Source organism: Phyllobates terribilis, unplaced genomic scaffold, assembly GCF_046119375.1.
Source record: "Phyllobates terribilis strain yellow unplaced genomic scaffold, ASM4611937v1 Scaffold_1__5_contigs__length_1240528914, whole genome shotgun sequence".
Classification (NCBI taxonomy): Eukaryota; Metazoa; Chordata; class Amphibia; order Anura; family Dendrobatidae; genus Phyllobates; species Phyllobates terribilis.
This window is the reverse complement of record NW_027362761.1, coordinates 261,963,617-261,989,468: the sequence shown is the minus strand read 5'-3', so window position 1 is coordinate 261,989,468 and position 25,852 is coordinate 261,963,617. Positions and strand designations below refer to the sequence as shown.

Sequence of the window (25,852 nt, the reverse complement as noted above, 5' to 3'; positions counted from 1 at the left end):
TAAATGCCCCTGTATTTCCCTATGCTAGTCAAGACCTTTGACCTTCATTCAAAAGTACAACTTGTCCCGCAAAAAACAAGCCCTCATATGTCTATGTGGATAGAAAAATAAGAGTTTTGTCTCTAGGAAGAAGAAGGGGAGGAAAAAAAGTGCAAAAATGGAAATTGGCCCTGTCTCGATGGGGTTAAAGAAAAACTAACATAGCAATTTTGTATCAGTTGTCACGTTAGTCTATGTGAATATCATATGTCATACTCATCTAGGGTATGTGTACGGTACTTGGCCAGTCACACAGTAATTGGTAGCAATTTTGCAATAAATGTTGTGTTTTTAATTTTTCTCCATTTTTTGTAGGTGTCTGCCTGTTGTAAGTAAATCATTCTTGTTTCATCCAAGGGCTGAAAACCAAATGTAATTCTATCCAACTAACAGAGGCTCACAACTAATCAATTGTATTAATCAATACTGACTCCAAGCCTCTGAATGCATTGTAAGTAATAATGTAACCCTATTAGGAACATTAATAATAATAATAATAATAATAATAATAATAATAATAAAAGCCACAATTCCTCTCCACATTATTGAACTGGATCAGTATCCTAGTGATATCATATGGCCACAAAACTCCTTGGTTATGTTTAATAATCATATAATTTTCTTACATTATCCCACATTTAATTAAATCTTCAAATTTCAAAGAAACAAATAAAAAACCTTGCAAAGATTTATTGTTATCATATAATAGGTTAGGAAAAGCCAACCTTCGGAACCCCCCAGATTCAGGGGCAAAAAAGCACTAAGATGGCTTCTATTTTTTTACCGGCCATCAGGAATATTTTTGACAATCAATTTTCCAATATGCAGGGTAGTATCAACCCCTTAATGACCAAGCCAAATTTTTCAAATCTGACACGTGTCACTTTATGTGACAATAACTCTGGAATGTTTCAACATATTCCGAGTGATTTTCTGAATGTTTTTTGTGACACATTATATATTTTATGACAGTGGTAAATTTAGGTCGATATTTTTACAAATAACTGTAAAACATATCAGATATATGAAAAACATGCAAAAAAAATTAGCAATTTTCAAACTTTGAATGATTATCCCTTTAATCCAGAGAGTCGTACCATATTCAAAACTGCTGTCAGGTAGTTTCTTAACCCTTCAGGTGCTTTTCAGGAATTAACGCAAAGTGGAATGACAGAAATGAAACATCTGAACAGGCCACTATAGCTGTCAGACCTAAGGCCATTATTTGCAGGGTGTCAGCTATTTGGTACATCTGACAGATGCTGCATTTTCACCATTCGGGGAATGCTATTCTCTTACATATCAGGTCAGTAAAAATATGTATTGGTGTCATTAAGCAGTTATCCATGAGACACTGGAGGTCTTGTGCCTAGTGCAGCGTCAGCTGAAGCCCATAGTAAATATTAATTATTTTTTTCTTAACAAGTCCTGGATTCTGAACAATGTGTAAGAGGAGGGTTTATAAATATACCTTCTAATGTATAATACCACCAGTACTTATAGGGACTTACTGCACCAGGGGGAGGAGGGGAGTGTTTGCTATATTGTGGTGGGGGGTGGTTGAGAGGTCTTGGACCAGCCAGCTGAGCTTCACAGTTTTGTTGCCCCATACGTGATGAGGAAAGGAGCCTATGAAACTGATCTGTACTGCAGAGTGGGCTTTTCCTGCTCTCCCTCCTCCTGTGCACATTAACTTCAGTGTCCTGCTTGCTAACAGGAAGCAGAGAAAGAGTTACTGCAGCTGCTACTTGACCTAAGTTATGCACTCTAGCTGATTCTGACATACAGCTCTTGTCAAAGATTACTTCTGAAGCACAATTGTAGTGCTTGGTCTCTTGCTCTCCTTCCTACTTACCTTGATTGTGCTGACACATTTTAGTTTACAGAATTGTACCTTTGCCCTAGCTAGGAACTTCTATAACCCCCTTTAGTAGGTATAGAAGAGTATGTCAATGGTGAAGGCAGTTATGAAGTTCGTAATGTACATGATCACATTGGAATACTTGGCAAAGTATATGAAGTGTTACAATACTGGCGTAGTACTGCTGGAAACCAGTGGCCGAAGGAGCACATGCAGAACAGCAAGCGGTAGAATTTCTTGTAGTTAGCAAAAAGGAGTTGTAGGAAACAATCCGTAGATAGGTGAGAACAATCTAGGTAAGAATGTTCAGGAGCTTGGAGACTGGAAACTAGGCTAACAGCTAGACACAATACTCAAGCAATGAGTCAGCGATTCATGTGGCTTTAAGTAGGCCCAAACAGGAAACAAGATGGATCCCACAGGTTCAGAATCTGCCATCTTAGTAAAGGGCAATTGCAGAACACAACAGCAGCCTCCAGTTGTAAGGAGTGGGATTACAGCACAATTATTAAGGTGAACAATAGCAGCCACTAGTGGTCAAACTGTATAAGGACAAGTGGCATTTGACATGAAATTAGAGGGGTTTTCTCTCTTCTTTAAAAGTTAGCAGTGGGGAGGGATGCTCTTAAAACAAAAGAAGAAGGCAGCATACATACCCCAAGAATCTGACCTCTAATCCAGCTCTGCAGCCAGACCAGAAGTGATGACATCACCTGACAGCTGAGGCCTCAACAGTATTTCTTCCGATCTACCAGAGATAATTAGATAGTCAGCTCTGAAGTGAAGCATCCTTTCTCACCGCTAACTTTTAAAGAAGTATTCTAGCGTTGCTTGCTCCCACATCAGAGATGAATGGTGTCGATGAAGTTGTGACCGCACATGAATTCAGGGACGTATGTACAATACATGCTAATAGTACATATAACCGCTTTATGGAGCTATGTTTAGTGCATATGAGGTCTACAGGTGCATCTCACTAAATTAGAATATCATCAAAAAGTTAATTTATTTCAGTTCTTCAATACAAAAAGTGAAACTCCTATATTATATAGAGTCATTACAAACAGAGTGATCTATTTCAAGTGTTTATTTCTGTTAATGTTGATGATTATGGCTTACAGCCAATGAAAACACAAAAGTCATTATCTCAGTAAATTAGAATACTTTATAACAACAGGTTGAAAAATGTTTTTAAAATCCGAAATGTTGGCCTACTGAAATGTATGTTCAGTAAATACACTCAATACTTGGCCAGGGCTCCTTTTGCATCTATTACTGCATCAATGCAGCGTGGCATGGAGGCGATCAGCCTGTGGCACTGCTGAGGTGTTTTTTTGAAGCCCAGGTTGCTTTGATGGCAGCCTTCAGCTCATCTGCATTGTTGTGTCTGGAATCTCTCATCTTCCTCTTGACAATAACCCCAAAGGTTATGGGGTAAGGTCAGGCGAGTTTGCTGGCCAATCAAGCACAGTGATACTGTTGTTTTTAAACCAGGTATTGGTACTTTTGGCAGTGTGGACAGGTGCCAAGTCCGGCTGGAGAATGAAATTTCCATCTCCAAAAAGCTTGTCGGCAGAGGGAAGCATGAAGTGCTCTAAAACTTCCTGGAAGACGGCTGCACTGACTTTTGTCTTGATAAAACACAGTGGACCTACACCAGCAAATGACATGGCTCCCCAAACCATCACTGATTGTGGAAACTTCACACTAGACCTCAAGCAGCTTGGATTGTGGCCTCTCCACTCTTCCTCCAGACTCTGGGACATCGATTTCCAAATGAAAATTGGAACTCTGGGACCTTGTGGAGTGTGTCAATGACTTCCTTCCGGACATCTGTCAAGTCAGCAGTCTTCCCCATGATTGTGGAGCCTACTTAAACAGTCCAAGGGACCTTTCTAAATGCTTAGGAATCCTTTGCAGGTGTTTTTTGTTAATTATTTTAATTTACTGAGATAATGACTTTTGTGTTTTCATTGGCTGTAAGCCGTAATCATCATCATTAACAGAAATAAACACTTGAAATAGATCACTCTGTTTGTAATTACTCTATATAATATGAGTTTCACTTTTTGTATTGAAGAACTGAGATAAATTAACTTTTTGATGATATTCTAATTTAGTGAGATGCACCTGTATGTTCTTGTGCCCCATTTATGTTTTTATAATGAATGGCACCGTCAGGAGTATGTCTGGATCAGGGATTCAGATGGAAGTCAGCAAAGCACTTTTGAATGCAGTGTGTCCCTAGCCTATGTGTGACTTTTTTTTCAGTGATGTGCTGAGTGCATGTATGTCAAGTGTAATTGTACGCCTATATTTTTGGAGAATGGGCCTGTGTGAGGTACGTGTGCAGATGTCTTCATGCCTGCATTTCGTAAAGGTACATGGAGTTGTGCATACGTGTAGTTAGTGTATGTCCGTCCGTGTCTCTCTAATACAATGTGCTTATAAATGTGTGCTTTTATTTTTATAGTTTTATACCAAGTTTAAAAAAAGCGATTGGAAGGGAAATTCCTTTTTTACAACACAATTGAAAAATATAGTTTCAATGGAAAATGTGAAATACGACTAACAAGCGGATAATTCAGCCTCAGTGCCTAGGGCCCTACCAATATGGCACAAAGTTGGAAAAGTAATACAACACATAAAACTTAGGTTTGGATCAATGCTTTTTCTTAAAAGCATTATATAAGACTGATACAGGACAATCCTAATTGAACATATCGCACAATTATGGGATATGAAGAAGATAAGGACTGATAAAGTGCCAGGGTGTCGTGGTCTGCGGAGCAGTCATTATTCCACATGTACATTCTCTTGTGCTGTATGCGAGTATGATACACTATACTCATTCACTTGCTCTAGATGTGGAATGTCATTGGATTTAATGAGGTGCTAGGTGCAGAATCCTTGCTCACATCCTCTTTGCAGTGTTTGTTTGGAGCCACTCCATCATCAGGAGGTGAGCGGCGCCAATGACGATCAGCACTTATCGTGCACCTATCCTATTCATCAGATTGTGCATACCTCCCAATGCAGAAGTGTGGCAAATCCTCATTCATATCTATGAGCACATTTGCTCTGGGGGATTTCAACTACCAGAAATAAATTGGGGAGCAGAAACCTGCAGCTCCAGCAAATGAAACCATTTTTTACAATGACAAAAGTAACCTTTAACAACAGGTGCTCAACCCAAAAATAGGGGAGGTACTTCTATACCTAATTTTAACCAATAGGCCAGACAAACAATCAAATGTTTGAGTTGGAAGTCGCGTAGCTAATAATCATCACAGAATAATGTTTTCACGTTTCTTTTAATGATGTTCAGTAGAAGAACAGTAGAAACACTACACTTCAAGAAGGCCAATTTCCATTGGATGAGATATGATCTTAATGCCAAATATCTTTAAAGGGGATGTCTGGCCTTGGGGTACAAGTCTGCAGTCACTGTACGTGCGCACTGTGCGGATTCTTTGGTGCGTGGTCATGTGACTGCAAGTATGCAATCTGCAGACTTCAGGGCACATTCCGACTAGACATGCCTGGCATCGCGCAATACACTGGCATTGAGTGAGGCAGCACACATCTAGTCGGCAAGTGACCGCATTTATGCAAATCGCACCCACTGTTCCCAGTACCAGAAATTCCTCACACTGCACAATGCACGCGCTGTGAGCAGTCACAAGTTTGCAGTCACTCTAAGGCCGGACAACCTCTATACAGTAAACCTGACAAAGTCAAAGATACCTGGCTGAATTAATGTAGCCAGTGCCTGATAGTGCATGGATTGGGCAGCATGTATAACTTGTCAGGTTTTTGACCAGACAAATTAACTTTTTTGCACTTTAATTTCCTCCTCCCTTCCTCCCAAGAGTTATAACTTTTTAATTTTTCTGGTGGCATAGCTGTATGATGACTTTTTTTGGGTGGGACGAGTTGTACTTTTGAGTGCGGTGAACTTGCGGAAAAAAAAAATGCAATTCTGCAATTGTATTTTGTTTCTGCGGTATTTATTGATTGGTAAACATGACTTATGACAATCATTCTCCATGTCAGTACAATTACAATGATACCAAACTTATATAGATTTTTTTTTTTTAAGTGGTAAAAAAAATAATCAGAAATTCAGAAAAAAAAAAAAAAAATGTTTTCGTTTGTGTCACCATTTTCCAAGACATATAATATTATTTTTAGGCAGCTGAAGCTATTTAAGTGCTGTTTTTTTTTTTTACTTGATCCTGCAAATCGCCCAATCACTTACACTATATGTTGCAATATCACAGGCTGGTCTTTGTAGATGCACCACCATGACAGGCACAGGAGTATTCAGCAAACCCCCGGCTGTCGTGGCAACTTATTGGCACCCCACAATCACGTCAATGGGAGGCCTCTTTGTGAGTGGAACTGTGCATCCCTGTTCCAAGCACTTCAAATGCCGCGATCAGAGATTGACAGCGACATTTAAGTTGTTAGCAGCAGCGAGCGGAGCTTAGCTCCACCCGATGCTGTTATATGCAGATCCTGGTTGTCTCTCACAGCTATTATCTGCAAGCAATGATGCCACCTAAGTTTCTGAGCTTGTATACAAGACTGGGCCTCAACATATGTTGCAACATTACAACATGTGTTGGAAAGGGTTAAAAAAAAAAAGTACACAAAGGAAATGGGAGACTTTTATAAGCATCCTGAATAGGTACTGCACACAATATATTGCTAAATAGAGCTATAACAGGCTCAATAAATGATAAAAGAAAGCAGTTGGAGAACTAATGGAAAAGAGTGGTGATTAAAAAAATTATAGTAACATAGTAACATAGTCTTCCTTCAACCTTAAAAACTAAGTCCATCTAGTTCAACCCATAGCCTAACATGTTGATTCAGAGGAAGGCAAAAAAAAACCATGTGGCAACACTAAGCTCCACATTGGGGAAAAAAATTCCTTCCTGACTCCATACGACAATCAGACTAGTTCCCTGGATCAATGCCCTATCAAGGAAACTAGTATATACAACCTGCGACAGAATAATACATTGTGTAATCAAACAAACAAATCAAGGCAGCAATGATTGAGACAGAGAGGCTCATTGCCAAAGAAAGTAAGAATAATCCAAAAATATTCTTCTACTGCATAAACAATAAGCGAATCAAAAATGATAGTGTTGGCCCCCTCTTAAATAACCTTGGTGAAATGGTAGTAGAGGATGTCGAAAAGGCCAGTCTATAATATTCCTTCTTCTCAACAGTATTTACACAAGAAAACTCCATGACAGATGTCATGATCATAAATGCTCTATTAAAATTCACCTACTTAACCAAGCAGGAAATATGTTGTTGCCTCAAAAACAATAAAATAGATAAGTCACTGGGCCTGGATTCATATGCCTCAAGTGGTAGACAGACTATTATTTTGAATACTCAAAGATTACATAATAACAGGGCTTGTTCCACAGCACTGGTACAATTAACAGTGGAGTACCACAGGGGTCAGTATTGGGCCCTCCTTCCCCTTCTTAATATATTTATTATTAATGTCCTGGTAGAGAACATACAGAGTAGCATTTCAATATATGTACTTTATATATGTAATTTCATGGTCACAGGTTCCCTTTAACACTATGAAATGATTTGTGACAGATGTCCAAGTGTCAAATCTTTGAAAAATACAAGTTGGATTGAATGTGTGGACATTTCATTATATAAATTCAACATATTATGTACCACACTCCAATTATTTAAATATATTATTTATTAGAAATATTAAAACATATTACATCATATAAAATATATGTATACCAGGGAAATATAAAACACATAAGCGGACATACAGGTGTAGGGGCATAGTAAGGTATTACATGATATACCGTATTTTTTGGACTATAAGACGCACCGGACCATAAGACGCACCCCAAATTTTGGGGTGGGAAATAGGAAAAAAAATTTATAAGATGGGGGTCAGTCTTATAGTCTGAATAGGTACGGTATCTTACCTGGGGGGAGGTGGAGCGGGGGTCACAAGAGGCAGGGTCCTTCAGGAAGCCAGTGGAAGTGGAGGAATGCTGTGGACCCTGGGTGCGGAAAGGCGGTGCTTCGGCAGCGGGGAGTTGCGGTGGTGGTGGAGCAGGATCGCAGGGCCCTCCGTTCCCTCCCTCCCTCAGAAACCCAGCAGTGGAAGAGGTGAGATGCTGTGAGGCAGAGCGGCATGCGCTGCTTTCCGGTGGCCGCGGCCATCCTCCTGAAGCCGTCATCTACAGCAAAATGGCCGCCGAGATCCCAGTCTGCGCATGCGCCGGCTCAAACAGCCATTTTCCTGTAGATCATGGCTTCAGGAGGATGGCAGCAGCCACCAGAAAGCAACGCCCGGCACTCTGCCTCACCGACGACAGCCAGACATCGGCCCCGCAGCATCTCACCTCTTCTGCTGCCGCCGGGTTCCTGAGGGAGGGAATGGAGGGCCCTGCGATCCCGCTCCACCACTGCTACATCTATCTGGTAAGCTTACGTTCGGACCATAAGACGCATCCCTCATTTTTCACCCAATTTTTTTTTTTTGGGGGGGGGGGGGAGTGCGTCTTATGGTCCGAAAAATACGGTAAAGGATATATAACAAGTCATGCAAAATATGTTACCACATTTCATGCAGTTATCTAGAGTGGGGTTCAGGTACTTATCATTGATAATGGGGGTAATGCTTTTATGTGGAATGTGCGTAATTGCATCATTTTTATTCATTCTGACTAGTCAGATTCACCACTGTGATTGTGAATTACGCTGTAGCATATTTTACATATCTTGTTATATATCTATTATTTGATTAAATACTTTACTAGGGCCATACTCCTATATGTCCGCTTATGTGTTTTGTATTTCCCTGGTATACTTATATTTTATATGATGTAATATGTTTTTAATATTTCTAATAAATAATATATTTAGTTAATTGGAGTGTGGTACATAATTTATAGGATTTATAGTTTATTTTTTACCTTCCTGCATTTTTGCATTGAGAATTGGTTCTCTAGTTTAAATTTACATCAAGTTGCAACATTTAAAGGGAATCTGTCAGCAGATTTTTGCTATGTACTCTGAGGACAGCATGAAGTAGGGGTTAACACAAAGAATTTAGTGATGTGTCACTTATCAAGCTGTGTGCAGTTGTTTACTTACAGTGAAGGTTTTATCATTGCTGTGGCTATCTGGCACGCAGGCATCCCTCCGACTACGCCCCCTCCTGTGATAAGCAGCTCACTGACTATAGACAAGGTACATACAGAGCCTGGTGTGGGCGGAGGCAACTTTCTCGGCTCTCCTTGATTCTAAATCTAAGAATTCTGATTGTATCACAACTGCTTTACCAAGTAACCTAAGTAATACATAGTTGAATTCGGGGTCTCTTTTCCTACATCATGCTGTTTTCAGATGAGGTTAGCAAAAACCTGCTGACAGATTCCCTTTAAATGTAAAATTGTAAAATATTGTCACTAGATAACTATAGCACTGATAGTACAATTAATTGCATCAACCAGATCAATGGAAAATGCTTACAGGAAAATGGCAAAGCATCGTATAAGCATTTTATTTGAGGTCAGTATATTTAGATGTTATTTTAGAACATTTACGTCCTTGTGTTATTTTTTTCCCTAAGCGGTGTTTTTTTTATCTACAGAAATTGATGTAATCAAAAATCTGTACTTTTGGTCTCTGCACAAAAAAAGCTAAAGATACAAAGATTCAATCAAACTCTTTACAGCGGTATTTCCAGGAAACTTATCTTGCCAGGTGGTTTTGTCAGAAAATTCAGAAACTTACATTAACTTCTACACATAGCAATATAGGGGCAAAAAATGTTTAATTTGCATGGTTAGTAGAAAGTTAGACCCCCATTGCTAACTAATAAAATGAGGCATCTAGCAATTTGCAAAGCTCCAAGTATGAATATTCAGCATGTTATTAATACATTGTTGAAAAAAACAGTTGTGCCTGAAAATATGTTAATGACAGCACTGCATTGCTCTGTCATTTAAAAGTTACACCTCTGCTATTCTGTGAATTCCTTCAATAGACATCTTATTTCAGAGTATGATTCGTTATCAATTTGCCAATATTGAAACATACATTGACAAAAGGCACTAATAATTTTATATTTGTCAATTTTTGTTAATGTAATATTTGTTTAAAGCAAATGAATGGGTGGGCTATAGGGTGGCGCTGGCTTGTGTGTATGGGCTAAGTGTTGGGTATAACAGTGTGTGGGAGCTAGAACTATTAGGGTATGTGTACACATTCAGTATTTGCAGTTGAATAATCTGCTGAAAATACTGATGTGTTGGAAAAACACAGAATAAAATACATGTTTTTTTTACTCGGTTTTTCCAAGTGTTTTTCCCATTCATTAGTATGGGTGAAATCTTCCAGGGAAAAAATAAGCAACATGTACATGAGACTTCGGGAATCTCATTCACTTTGCTGGTACTAGTTAATCCTTCATGTTTTGTGATTAAAAAGAAACACGACAAAACTGATAAAATACCGCAACGTGTGCATAGGCCTATAGGCAGTAGTTTTACATGTCACTACGCCAGGATCATCCCCTACATTTATAAATAGTCTTCAAGCATTTAACCAGCTATGTGAATTAAAAGTTATGTATATTCTGACATAAGGATGTTGGTGCTGAGACTTGTAAGGAGGGGAATGTAACAATATATAATGATGATATGTAACAATTTTTCCATGTATTGTAAATGTTTTAGTTTTTAAAAATGTATAGATTTACCTCCAACTAGTGTATTTTCTGTGATATCCTTCTGCCACCAAGCCTTCCTCTGCAGACACCACCTTCATCCTTTGCCAAGCTGGACAAGTGATGATACGATCAACTCTTCGGCCCCAGGCATCATAATGCTGCAAGTGTGGTTGATTGAGCTCACATTCACGTCCAAGAGAGTCAATCTCATCTACTAAACGTTGTCCGAAATGTTCCAGATCCTGGCTAGCTTCTTTCAACACCTACACAAAAAAAAATCAGCATAAAAATAAAAATAGATAAATATATTTAAGCAGCCTAGGTTTTCATTCCACCAATAGAGCCATCTTATAGAAACAAAAGGTTAGTTAACTTTCCATTGGGTGAAATTAGTGTAAGATAAAAAAAAAAGCTAGACTGTCATCATAGTCATCATGAGTATGAATAGCATTGCACACTATATCTTTGTTTTTCTTTAATGTTATGCACTCATCCATGAGCGTAACCTACAGATTTTCTGGCATCTTCGCTGCTGCAGTGGATGTAGGCTGCAGGGTAACTTTCTTAGGACAGTTTCCTCCTTGCTTTTGCTTGTCCTACATACAATACCAGGGCAATGAAGCTAGACTATACAGTCTCACAATATCACATCAACAAGTTATACATTTTGGATCTTAGCTGCTCCACCCACGGCTGTTAGAGGCAGGTCCTGGCTGTGTCAGAAACATTATTTACTGGGTATAGGGCAGGCTCACCCCGTGAGCCGGCTCCATATACCCGCTACTGACTTGTACCGTACATGTAAAGGGAATCTGTCAGATGGATTTCACCCCCAAACTATTTATATGTGCATGTAGCTCATTCAAAGTCAAGTCCTGCAATACCTTTACATGGCCGTTCAATTCCGATACTGACAAATCAGCATTTGAATCGATAGGTAAATGAGGATGACAGACTGAATAACCACAGAAGAACAGAAACAGTAGTCTGCGTACCACAGGAGGAAGATGTCTCTTGAGGTAACCCTGAAGAAGAGAATCCTCTAGAAACTGGTTCCCCAACCGAGGCTGATCTTGGAAAAAGTTTCCAATCAATGCACGAGAAAAAGGCATCTTCAATTCTTCCAAGACGGATTGAGGCTGGACGTCTTCATGACTCACAGCAGGCGATGCAATGCTTTTACTACTCAAGTAGCAAACAGGTTGGTACTGTGTGTGGCGGCAGAAGATCTTACCGGACTGTTGTGCCAACAGGAGGTTGAATAATTTCATCCTGCAATGCAAAGTAAATTAGTGAAGCAAGCAAACAGAATCTAAATCTATTAGGGTTAGGCTAGGTTCACGTCTATACAGTTCTCTCCCTCAAGCACTACATTGGTGTGTCAGCATCATCGAAAACTGATCTCCAATGGAAGCCCTAGCACAGACATTCACTTGAATGACACAGTCACTGTGGCCTCTGTCTGGACTCGTCCTGGTAGTATTCATCTTTTTCAGACATGCACAAAAACTTTGTTTTCCACATTTTTGTGCATGTGTGAAAATATGAATACTGCCAGAACAGAGGCTAAGGAGTGTCCAGTGACTCCATCAGCTTCATTCAAGTGAATGGCTCCGTCAGGGTTCCTGTCAGAATACCGCTTTTCGGGGACTCCAATAGAAACCCTGACAGGGCTCGATGGAGAGAATATTAGATTATCTATTTATTGCCAACACATATACATGTTGTATAACTACGGCAAAACCACTATAGTGAGAAACACACTGCTACTATTCTAGGAAAAAAATCTGCCAACACTAAACCTGCCATAAACATGAATTCATTATTAAATATGAAGTTATATAAAAATGTCAAAAAGATAATGAAATATCCCACAAACAAAAGGGAATGGCAGCAGGATCTTCCAAAGACAAGTATGAACACTTTCTTAATGTCTGCTTGGAAGAGTGAACTTTTTACCTTATGACACCTCCATTGAAGGCACACTCCTGATCTCCATGCAGGCACCACATTAGTACCAGTGCAACTGGATATTAGCAGCATCACACATCTCTGTGGCCTCAGGCACCATAATTTGCCCAGACGAGCCCCTTCGGTTTCCTTCACAGGCTGACCAGATTTAAGTGCTATTCTTCCCAAGTGACTTGCACAGTCTGTCCCACACCCATCTGCTTCTGTTTTTCATATTAGATGCTGAGGTCCCTTTACCCCTTAGTCAAGTCGAATGATGAGTAGATCTTCTCATAACATATTTTTACTTGTCCTACTACTGCATCAGTGGAGCATATGCTGTAGATGCCCGGTGTCAGAAATTTAGGATTACTGGATGATTAAACTCATTTGAAGGGACAGAGAACTCATAGGAGGACAGTACCAAATAAAATGTTAATGTCAATTATGTTATTATGATTTAAAGGGAATCTGACAGCGGATACATGCAGCTCAATCCGTGGGCAGCGTTTATCAGGCATTGGCTGTATGATGTCAGGCAGGTATGTGACTCTGAAACACTGCAGCGTATCAGAGAAAAACATACTTTAGAAGCCACCAAGGACTCCCCTGTCCGACTAGCTGTGTGCCCCCTCCTATCCTCCATTTGGCTTTATCTATTTACCATGTCTCAAGGCATTTATTGTATTTAATGATTGCACCTCAATCTATCCTTATATATATCTCCCAATGTGGATTGATATTATTATGGACTAGAGAGTTTGTCTTGGTGGCTTTAATTTCTCTATGACTTCATTATGACTGCATTTGCATTATGCATATCAGGCTATATTATTTACACTTTATTTTAATAACATCATAATGAATATTATTGTTTAATTTCAGGCCCTTTATTTCTTCATATCTACGTTCCATATAACTACCATTGCCAATTAGGAGTACAATTTGTATATGCCTCTCTTTATAGAAACTTATTGATCCTCACTGTGGACTTATTTCCATTTTTCTCCCTATATACAGTATGTTTTTACTTGTTCCTTTCCCTACTACATATTGTATGCATTGGTGTATTGCGATATTCATTAATAAACTTTTTCAGCTTTCCCATTGAAAGCTGTTCTTTCCATTTTTTCTCTAACGATTTATTGTCTGCACTGCAGTTATATTTTTTTTTTAATAGGGAAAAATCATTTTTGCTTTAGATATTTATAGGGGGATATTTCTACTAATTAATGGATCATTTTGTAGGTTAGTATAGTCTCCATCATAGCTGTGTTCCCGATGGCTTCTAAAGAATGTGTTTCAGAGTCAAACATACCTGGCTGAGATCATATAGCCAGTGTCTGATACATGTAGCATCTGTCAGGTTTACTTTAATTCAGAGAAATTTGTTGTTTGGTCTGCTGTTTCTGTGTTGGAAAGAAGAGTCGGATTATATAAGACTTTCATGATTATCAGGGGTCATATTAAAGGCATTTCACTGCAATATAATTACAGCTCTGCCCACCTAATCCGCTTGTCTGTATAACATTATCGGGGTCCTGTCTTTTCTCTGCAGCAGAGATGTGTCATAACCAAAACAAAGAACTTTTTCTTGTTGCCCGGAAGTCTTGCATCATCTGAATGGCAGTCAGGTTATTGCCAACTTCCCACCTCCTGATTATACAAGTATCTGGAATGTGGAAAGATATAGAAAGCATAACACGTAGTCAGCAGACACTGTCATGACTTGCTTTTATGTTTTATGGAAAAAAGTAGGATGAGCCTGGGAAAGGCTCTAGTATTAATCATCATATAGACACAGCAAACTTGAGACAAGTCATAGGATCAAGAAATAGGGAAATAATGACCTAATCTAGGCTGCAATATCAGGACATAATTGGAAAATCCCACATATTTAGAAGCCCAATAACAAGATAATATGTTCTATATTTAAAGCAGATCAGTGATGAAAATGTACTACAATATCAAAGGGGAAGCTTATTATCATGTCAGGTCAGATTGACTAGCTCTTCTTCTAAACAGCTCAAAAAATTGTGCTATTTTTATAATAGACTATTTACAAATTGTTCTATTGGATAAATAATACCTGGCGTCCAGCGACTGATGAATGCATAAAATGTAACTTTTATTATATAGTGTTGTAGAGAAAAATTGTAAAATCCATAAAAAACATTTCCGGAGAGGGGACATAATACTCTCGCATTGAACAAATGGGATTAGTAATAACTGGTGAAATGAGAAAGAGCTGACACTTCAACCTCCATTGAAGTAGGACCTCTTTCAGTGAACAGGTTATTACAACGGGGGATCTGCTGAGAACCAACCACCAAGTCTAGGATTCGTATACTCAGGGGTGGAGAAGTATAGGGGCTTCAAAGGAATTATCTCAGGTACTCTGGAGCCAGTGGTCAGTGATGAATATTGGGGTTTGCATCGGATTTATGGGAGATATATAGCAAAGGGACGAACATAATGCATTGGAGGCAGCAGAGTTATGTCCCCTGGCATATAGATTAAAACTTATGTCTCTCTATACAATTTAAAATTAGTCAAAGTGATAGAAAGTATATTGCCAAAGAGAGCCAGTATACAACCCCTGGCAAAAATTATGGAATCACCGGGTTCGGAGGATGTTCATTCAGTTGTTTAATGTTGTTGAAAAAAAGCAGATCACAGACATGGCACAAAACTAAAGTCATTTCAAATGGCAACTTTAGGGCTTTAAGAAACACTAAAAGAAATCAAGATTAAAAATGTGGTACTCAGTAAGGGTAATTTTTTTCAGACCAAGCAGAGGGAAAAAAATTATGAAATCAGTCAATTCTGAGGAAAAAATTATGGAATCATGAAAAACAAACACACAAAAGAACACTCCAATACATCACTAGTATTTTGTTGCACCACCTCTGGCTTTAATAACAGCTTGCAGTATCTGAGGCATGGACTTAATGAGTGACAAACAGTACTCTTCATCAATCTGGCTCCAACTTTCTCTGATTGCTGTTGCCAGATCAGCTATGCAGGTTGGAGCCTTGTTATGGACCATTTTCTTCAACTTCCACCAAAGATTTTCAATTGGATTGAGATCCGGACTATTTGCAGGCCATGACATTGACCTTATGTGTCTTCTTTCAAGGAATGTTTTCACAGTTTTTGCTCTATGGCAGGATGCATTATCATCTTGAAAAATGATGTCATAATCCCCAAACATCCTTTCAATTGATGGGATAAGAAAACTGTCCAAAATATCAATGTAAACTTGGGCATTTATTGAAGATGTAATGACAGCCATCTCCCCAGTGCCTTTACCTGACATGCAGCCCCATATCATCAATGACTGTGGAAATTTGCATGTTCTCTTTATGCAGTCATCTTTATAAATCTCATTGGAACGGCACCAAACAAAAGTTCCAGCATCATCACCTTGCCCAATGCAGATTCGCGATTCATCACTGAATATGACTTTCATCCAGTCATCCACAGTCCAAGATTGCTTTTCCGTAGCCCATTGTAAACTTGTTTTTTTCTGTTTAGTTGTTAATGATGGCTTATGTTTAGCTTTTCTGTATGTAACTCCCATTTCCTTTAGGTGGTTTCTTACAGTTCGGTCACAGACAGACTCCAGTTTCCTCCCATTCATTCCTCATTTCTTTTGTTGTGCATTTCCTGTTTTGGAGACATATTGCTTTAAGTTTCCGGTCTTGGCGCTTTGATATCTTCCTTGGTCTACCAGTATGTTTGCCTTTAACAACCTTCCCATGTTGTTTGTATTTGATCCAGATTTTAGACACAGCTGACTGTGAACAATCAACATCTTTTGCAACATTGCATGATGATTTACCTTCTTTTAAGAGTTTGATAATCCTCTCCTTTGTTTCAATTGACATCTCTCGTGTTGGAGCCATGATTCCTGTCAGTCCACTTGGTGCAACAGCTCTCCAAAGTGTGATCACTCCTTTTTAGACGCAGACTAACGAGCAGATCTAATTTGATGCAGGTGTTAGTTTTGGAAATGAAAATTTACAGGGTGATTCCATAATTTTTTCCCTCTGCTTGGTCTGAAAAAAATTACCCTTACTGAGTACCACATTTTTAACCTTGATTTCTTTTAGTGTTTATTAAAGCCCTAAAGTTGCCATTTGAAATTACTTTTGTTTTGTGCCATGTCTGTGATCTGCTTTTTTTCAACAACATTAAACAACTGAATGAACATCCTCCGAACCCGGTGATTCCATAATTTTTGCCAGGGGTTGTATATGCCCCTCTAAAGTGGTTATAATCATTATTAGCCTACCGGCTAATGTATAGATAAAATGTGATCTCTAAAGTAATCAGTATTAGCAGGGCCGGCTACAGGTTTTCATGGGCGCCGGGCGAAAGTGTCTCAGTGGGCCCCTTGGGCCCAGGACGATTATGAACGGGGTTACTACCTTTTGTTCGCAGACAACGGGTGAAACCTTTTCTTTTAAGGCCAAGTGCCCACGATGCAGAAATGCTGCAGATTTTTTCCGCATCTCCCTGGCAGGAAAAACGCATGCGCATTTTACATGCGTTTGTCCTGCCAGGTAGAAACGTTTGTCAAGAGTTTCTGTATGCATTTCTGCATGCGGGTTATTAAGCGCTTTTCCAAGCGATTTTAGCATCACTTGGAAAAGTGCTTGACAACTTGGTCACACTACATAAATCCATGCAACCGGCATGGATTTATATAGTGTGACCAAGTTAACAGTTAAAAAAAAGAATAAAAATGGTTAAAAATAAAAAATAAACATTATACTTACCTTCCGATGGCCCCCGGTCTCCTGTACGGCTCACGGTGGTGTAAAAGGTCCTTTCATGACGTCATTTAGTCGCGTGACCGGTCACATGACTAAATTACGTCATGGAAGGTCCTTTTAGACCATCGCGAGCCGCCAGGGAGCCAGGACGCATCGTACAGGAGACAGGGGGCCATCAGAAGGTAAGTATAATGTATATTTTTTATTTAAAATTCTTTTTTTTTTACAGGTACTATGGTACTCAAGTCTGGAGGAAAGTCTCCTCTTCTCCAGACTCGGGAACCATCCGCACATTGAATCGCTTAGTATCCGCATGTGCACATGTAGTCATGCGGATATTAAGCGATTCAATGCAAGTCAATGGCGGCAATTACGCTGCGTGTCCGCAAAAATAATGGACATGCTGCGTATTTTTCCGCAATGATAATCCGCAGCGGAAATTTCTGCAGCATGTGCGCAGCATTGGGGACCATGGGGCACGTATTACCGTTTTTTAAGCGTTTTCGCTGTGGAAATTTCATGGCAAAAACACTTGAAAAACGCATAGTGGGCACGCAGCATAACTTTCAGGTGAGTTGCCAATCCACCTATGTTGTATATCTACTACACTCCCTGACAGAAATGTCGCTTATCCATGTTACGTAAATAAAAGCTTATAACCTGACGTTAAATTCATCCATTGGTTTTAAAAATTACTCTTTTGAAAGCTGAAGCCCTCCCAAATTTGGTTTAGGTAAAGAAAATAATTTGGCATCAATGCTGAAATATTGATCATTTAACGAACACAGAATGGTCAGATTTTGGCAAGACAACAGTTTTGTTGCCCACAGAAAGTAATGTGATATTCAAACAAATAATTATCTTAAAATACAAATATATGTTGCATAACATTGGTGAATGAAGTTCTGGTGCTTTTCGAGTCATATTTAATATTTTGTGTGACTTCCATGAGCTTGAAGGACTGCATCCATGCGGTTCAACAATGATTCATACAATTTATTAATGAAGTCATCAGGAATAGCAAAGAATGCCGTCTTACATGCCTCCCGGAGTTCATCTAGATTCTTTGGTTTTGTTTTCCAAGCTTCCTCTTTCATCCTATCCCAAACATGCTCAATGATGTTCATGTCTGGTGACTGGGCTGGCCAGTCCTTGAGCACCTTGATCTTTTTTGCCTGGAGGAACTTTGTTGCAGAGATGGATGTATGAGATGGAGCACCATCCTGCTGCAGAATTTGACCCCTTTTATGATTTGGAATGTAAGAGGTAGCTAATACTTCTTGATATTTTAGGCTATTGATATCGCCTTCCGCCTTGCAAATGTTTCGCACACCCCCATACTGAATGTAACCCCAGACCATCATCTTTCCACCACCAAATTTAACTGTTTTCTGGGTGTATTTTGGATCCATAAGGGCTCCAGTAGGTCTCCAGCAGTATTTGCAGCGGCTGTGGTGTAATTCTACTGAAGATTCATCAGAGAAATCCACCTTCTGCCACTTTTCCAACGTCCATCTGTTTAGCAGGCTGTGGGACTTTGCAAATGCCACACAGGTTTTTTATTTGCCTTTTGTTTAGTGCTGGCTTCTGGACACTGATTCAACCATGGAGGCCATTTCGAGACAGACTCCTACAAACTGTTCCAGTTGACACAGGGACTTGAGGTGACCAGGCCTGTTGAAGCTCTGCTGCAGTGGAAGAGGGGTTTGCTTTGGATTTTCTAACCAACAAATGTTCCTCCTGAACAGTTGTCTTGCGGGGTCTGCCGGACCTGGGCTTGTCAAACACATCTCCAGTCTCTTCAAATCTTTTTTTCATTCTTTGTACTTGACGCTGAGACACATTAAAGGTGCCAGCCACCTCTGCAGTGGATCTGGTCTTCAGCCTCTTGACAATCAAGGCTTTGGTCGCAGGGTGGATTTTTGCCATGTTGTCAGAGTTCAAGTTGCAGTTCAAATGAAAGTCTGGGGTGCTGGGTTTCTTTTTATACACACCCACTAATTAACCGATCATTTACTGAGCACTGGTGAGGATGTAAACTAGGATTGGGTGCATTATATGACCAGGCGACAAAACTTTTGTCTTGCCAAAATCTGACCATTCTGTGTTCATTTAATGATCAATATTTCAGCATTGATGCCAATTTATTTTCTTTACCTAAACCAAATTTGGGAGGGTTTCAGCTTTCAAAACAGTAATTTATAAAACCAATGGATGACGTTAACGTCAGGTTATAAGCTTTTATTTACATAACATGGATAAGCGACATAACTTCTGTCAGGCAGTGTACAATGTACGCGCGGTCTTCAATATGTAGGCCGCACAATACAAATGATGCATACTCGGCTCAATAAGCATCGTCACAACATACATATTGGTTATCAATTGCATAGTAGCTCAAAACATTTTAGTGCTTTCCATCAGAAGGATCCACGTTTTTTGAGACTTACCATAATAGATCAGGTAGTTGACACTGTCCCGGACCGATATAGTAGCCTCATTAATAAGGAAATTTTTTGGATCTTCAAGCTTGGCACACTAACTCCTGAGGGATTAAATCTTACTATAGATAATGTGGTTAATTAGGGCATTTTTTATGGTTTTTAGTTTTTTCATTTTACAGTTTTCATAATTTTCATGTTTGATTATATATATATATATATATATATATATATATTTTTTTTTTTTTTTCTATTTATCAGAAGTTATTGTTATTTCATCTTTATTATTATACTATATATATTGTTTTTTTATGTATAGATTTTATGGTTTTATTTCACATGTTTTTTTACTATATTAATTTTATATCTTGTTTATTTTTCTGATGGCTCCCTGCCAGCATACAAGGGGTGCTGTGACCTCATTCAGTGACTTTTTTTTGGTGATTTCTATATAATATGTCATTTCCCCCTCCTATTGTTATACTGCCTGAGGAAGGTAGCAATTAGCTACCGAAACGTGTTGCAATAAAAAGGTTTGTTTTTTTACTGCCCTTGCCCCTGTGGATTCTGTGCCCTAGCGCTCTAACCAGACCGCTTTTCCATTTCTGCATCAGTGGGCCGCTTCAACATATACCATGATTCATGATGCACAGATTCGGCAGAGAAATATATATATATATAGTACAATGCCAAAGATTTGACTTACTTCTTACATTACATGAGTGATATCTATTGTAAATTCTACAATACCACACAGCAGAGGGGATTTTTGCATGTCAGTCCCTTATGTGCCAATTCTTGTCACCTACCCCCCTCCCTCAGTCCTAGTGAGCATTTTATTCTTAGCTGTACTCCTTGCACATAACATATTTTTATACACACACACACACCGTGGCATTTAAAAGTTTGTGCATCGCCTGGTAAAAATTACTGTTAGGCTGTGTGCCCACGATGCGGATTTAATGCGTTTCCGAGGCACCATTTTCGCCGCGAAAACGCATTAAATACGCATGTTAAGTTGTCTGCCATGTTTCCCAATGATACTCCGCATGTGCTGAGCACATGCTGCGGAAATTTCCGCTGCAGATTATCATTGCGGAAAAATCCACAGCACAATTTCTTGTGCGAAAACGCCGCCATTGACTTGCACTGAACCGCATAACATCCGCATGCATGTTATGCGGTTCATTGCACGTATGGTACCCAGGTCTGGAGAAGAGGAGACTCTCTTCCAGACCCGAGTACCATTAGTAAAAAAAGAATTATAACGTAAAAAAAACAAAAAACAACATTATACTTACCTCTCCGGTGGCCCCGGCCTCCTATTCGGTGGCTTCCTAGGTCATCGGCGTCCCATCGGTGTTCTGAAAGGACCTGTGGTGACGCCATTTAGTCATGTGATGGTCATGTGACTGCTGACATCGGCGATCGCGTGACCTGTCAGCTCACTAAATGACGTCAGCGCAGGTCCTTTCTGAACACCGCGGGACGCCGAGGACAGAGTACGCCACCGGAGAGGTTAGTATAATGTTATTTTTTTTAATTACGTTTTAATTCTTTTTTTTTTTTTTTTTACTATTGATGCTGCATTTAAAGCAGCATAAGTTGGTCACGCACTATAAATCCATGCCAGTTGCATGGATTTATATTGTGTGACCAACTTGTCAAGCACTTTTCCAAGTGATGCTCAAAATCGCTTGGAAAAGCACTTGAAAAAACGCATGCAAAAACGCTTATCCCTGGCAGAAAAAAATGCATGTAAACTCTGCATGCGTTTTTTCTGTCAGGGAGATGCAGAAATGCTCAGGAAATTTCTGCTTCATTTCTGATCTCTAAAAGGTGACAAATTTCCTTTGTATTTTAACCCCTTTACCCCCGAGGGTGGTTTGCACGTTAATGACCAGGCCAATTTTTACAATTCTGACCACTGTCACTTTATGAGGTAATTACTCTGGAATGTTTCAACGGATCCCCCTGATTCTGAGACTGTTTTTTCGTGACATATTGTACTTCATGATAGTGGTAACATTTATTCGATATCACTTGCATTTATTTGTGAAAAAAACGGAAATTTGGCGAAAATTTTGAAAATTTTGCAATTTTCAAAATTTGAATTTATATGCCCTTAAATCAGAGAGATATGTCACACAAAAGAGTTAATAAATAACATTTCCCACATGTCTACTTTACATCAGCACAATTTTGGAACCAAAATTTTTTTTGTTAGGGAGCTATAAGGGTTAAAAGTTGACCAGTGATTTCTCATTTTTCCAACAAAATTTACAAAACCATTTTTTTAGGGACCACATCACATTTGAAGTCACTTTGAGAGGTCTTTATGACAGAAAATACACAAAAGTGACACCATTCTAAAAACTGCACCCCTCAAGGTGCTCAAAACCACATTCAAGAACTTTATTAACCCTTCAGGTGCTTCACAGGAATTTTTGGAATGTGGAAGAAAAAAAAAATGAACATTTAACTTTTTTCACAAAAATGTTACTTTAGACCCAATTTTTTTTATTTTCGCAGGGGTAACAAGAAAAAATGGACCCCAAAATTTGTTGTGCAATTTCCCCTGAGCACGCAGATACCCCATATGTGGGGAAAAAACACTGTTTGGGCGCATGGCAGGGCTCAGAAGGGAAGGAGCGCCATTTGACTTTTTGATTGTAAAATTTGCTTTGATAATTAGCGGACGCCATGTTGCGTTTGGAGAGCCCCTGATGTGCCTAAACAGTGGAAACCCCCCACAAGTGACCCCATTTTGGAAACTAGTCCCCCCAAGGCACCTATCTAGATGCATAGTGAGAACTTGGATCCCCTAGGTGCTTCACAAATTGATTCGTAAAAATGAAAAAGTATTTTTTTTTCCACTTTTTCATTTCATTTCAATCAATTTGTGAAGCACCTGAGGGTTCCAAGTGCTCACTATGCATCTAGATAGGTGCCTTGGGGGGTCTAGTTTCCAAAATGGGGTCACTTGTGGGGGAGCTCCAATGTTTAGGCACACAGGGGCTCTCCAAACGCAACATGGTGTCCGCTAACAATTTGAGCCGATTTTCCATTCAATTTGTTAGTGGACACCATGTCGCGTTTGGAGAGCCCCTGATGTGCCTAAACAGTGGAGCTCCCCCACAAGTGACCCCATTTTGGAAACTATACCCCTCAAGGATTTTATTAAGGGGTATAGTGCACATTTTGAACCCAGAGGTACGACATAGAATTTGATAACATTAGGTCATCATATTGAATAAGTTGTCATTAGTCTGGAGCGCAAATGCTCGCCCCTTGAGTTTGCATCGGGTACTCAGGTATGCACCATGTACTGCGTGTGCTCGAGTGACATGCTCGAGTCCCTGCCCCGCATGTTTCACGGTTATTAGACACCCAAAAAAAAACATGCGGGGATCGCTCGTGCATGGCAGGCAATCCCCGCAAAGTTTTTTTGGCCGCGAAGCATATGGGAAGGAGACTCGAGCATGTCACTCAAATACCCACGATACTCATTGCATACCAGAGCACCCGATGCAAACTCAAGTAGCGAGCACTTGCGTTCAACACTAGTTGCAATATAGTCATCTATTTTTTTATTTATTTTTTTTTACTTTTGAAAAAAAAACAAAAAAACAACCCTAACATTAGCACAACCCCAACCCCAGCCCTAGCGTTTACTTTTTTACGCCGTTCCTCATGCGGTATAAGTGATGAGATTACAGCGATACCAGTATCATACCGGGTTTTTATGATTGACAGCTGTCACACACTAAAAGACACATATTTTTGTAAAATCTAGTTTTTGCATCGCCATATTTTGTCCGACAGTCATGTGACAGCTTGTTTTTTGCGGGATGAGTTGACGTTTTTATTGGTGCCATTTTCAGGCATGTGACATTTTTTGATCGCTTTCTATTCCAGCTTTTGGGAGGCAGAATAAACAAAAACCAACAATTCAGGAATTGTGTTTTTTTACATTTTTTTATTCTGCTCCGGGTGTGGTAAAATTGATAAGGTAGCTTTATTCTTCGGGTCAGTACGTTTACAGAGATACCACATTTATATCGTTTTTCTATGTTTTGGCGCTTTTACACAATAAAAGCTATTTTATAGAAAAAATTATTTTTTTGCATCGCTTTATTCTGAGAGCTGTAACTTTTTGATTTTTCGGATGATGGAGCTGTATGGCGGCTTGTTTTTTGTGGGACGAGATGACGTTTTGAGAGATACCATTTTTATTTATATTCGTCTTTTTGACCGCGTGTTATTCCATTTTTTGTTTGGCGGTATGATGATAAAGCATTGTTTTTTGCTTTGTTTTTTATTTTATTTTTTTACAGTGTTCACTGAAGGGGTTAACTAGTGGAACAGTTTTATAGGCCAGGTCGTTACGGACGCGGCGATACCAAATATTTGTACTTTTATTGTTTGTTTGTTTTTTTTTTCATAATAATATTTATTGATGGGTACATTATATTTTTATTTTTAGTGGATTATTATTATTATTTTTTTTTTTATATTTTAAAAAAAAAATAATAATTTTTTTTTCCACTTTCTGGGAGTTTTTTTACTTTTTTACTTTGTCCCACTGTGGGACTTTCACTTTTTTTATTCTGATCGCCTGCATGGCACAGGAATGCAGCACCATCCCTGTGCCATGCAGGCAGTCAGCGCTGGACAGGGAGAAGATAGTTTGGAGATGCACTGCACATGTCCAAACAATCTTACTGCTGTCTGGTGACCCGGATGTTGTCATGATGACATCGGGTCGTCATGGCAACACCCGGGAAGCCGCAGCAGACAGCGCTGGAGGCCGGAAGAGGAGGTGAGTATACCGATCACCTCCCCTTGCCACCGCAATGCTGCGATCGACTTCGATCGCAGCATTGCGGGGGTTAATGTGCTGGGAGTGGTGCGGGACCGCTCCCTGCACATAGTACCGGGTGTCAGCTGTGACAATCAGCTGATACCCGGCGGCGATCGCGTCCGCACAGCCTGTGTGCGCGCGCGATCGCGATGACGTACTAATATGGGTCAGGCTCTTAAAGCCCAGGGCACAGACGCGTATTAGTACGTCATGGGCTTTAAAGGGGTTAAGCAAAAAAATATATATATTTTCATGGGCCAATGCAAAAGTTTGGGTACCCTGCATGGTTAGTACCTAGTAGCAAGACCTTTTGAAAGTATCACAGCTTGTAAAAGTTTTTTGTAGTCAGCCAAGAGTCTTACAATTCTTGTTTGAGGGATTTTCATCCATTGTTCCTTGGAGAATTCTTCTAGCTCTTTGAGATTCCTTGGTCGTCTTGCATGCACTGCTATTTTGAGGTCTAGCCACAGATTTTCAATGATGTTCAGATCAGGGGACTGTGAGGGTCATTGTAAAACCTTCAGCTTGCGCTTTTTGATGTAGTCTATTGTGGATTTTGACGTGTGTTTAGGATCATTATCCATTTGTAGAAGCCATCCCCTTTTCAACTTCAGCTTTTTCACAGATGGTGTTATGTTTGCATCAAGAATTTGTTGAAATTTCATTGAATCCATTCTTCCCTCTACCCGTGGAATGTTCCCCGTGCTATTGGCTACAACACAACCCCGAACCATGATTGATCCATCCTCATGCTTAATGGTTGGCAAGATGTTCTTTTCCTGAAATTTTGTGCCCTTATTTCTCCACACATACCTTTGATCATTGTGGCCAAAGAGTCCTATTTTAACCTCATCGGACCACATGACTTGTTTCCAAAATGCATTAGGCTTATTTAGATGTTCTTTTGTATAATTCTGAATTTTATAGTGATGACGCAGGAGTGGTTTTCTTCTGATAGCTCTTCCATGAAGGATATATTTGTGCAGGTGTCTCTGAACAGTAGAACAATGTACCACAACTCCAGAGTCTGCTAAATCTTTCTGAAGTTCTTTTGCAGTCAAGCGGGGGTTCTGATTTGCCTCTCTAGAAATCGTACGAGCAGCTCTCACTGAAATTTTGCTTGGTCTTCCAGACATTATCTTGCCCTCCACTGTTCCTGTTAACTGCCATTTC

The 25,852-nt window shown here is 39.6% G+C and overlaps 1 protein-coding gene across 2 annotated transcripts in view; it reads right to left on the bottom strand.

Moving 5' to 3' along the window:
- LOC141257227 (acyl-CoA dehydrogenase family member 11-like) overlaps nt 1-25,852 on the bottom strand; it is a 93,563-nt gene that overhangs the window by 30,499 nt on the left and 37,212 nt on the right. For both annotated transcript variants that reach the window (XM_073671514.1, XM_073671523.1), the window contains exons 2-3: nt 11,639-11,915; nt 10,674-10,906 (exon numbers count right to left, since the gene is read on the bottom strand). In XM_073671514.1, coding sequence (XP_073527615.1) covers nt 10,674-10,906; nt 11,639-11,915 — 510 coding nt within the window. The remainder of the gene's footprint in view (nt 1-10,673; nt 10,907-11,638; nt 11,916-25,852) is intronic.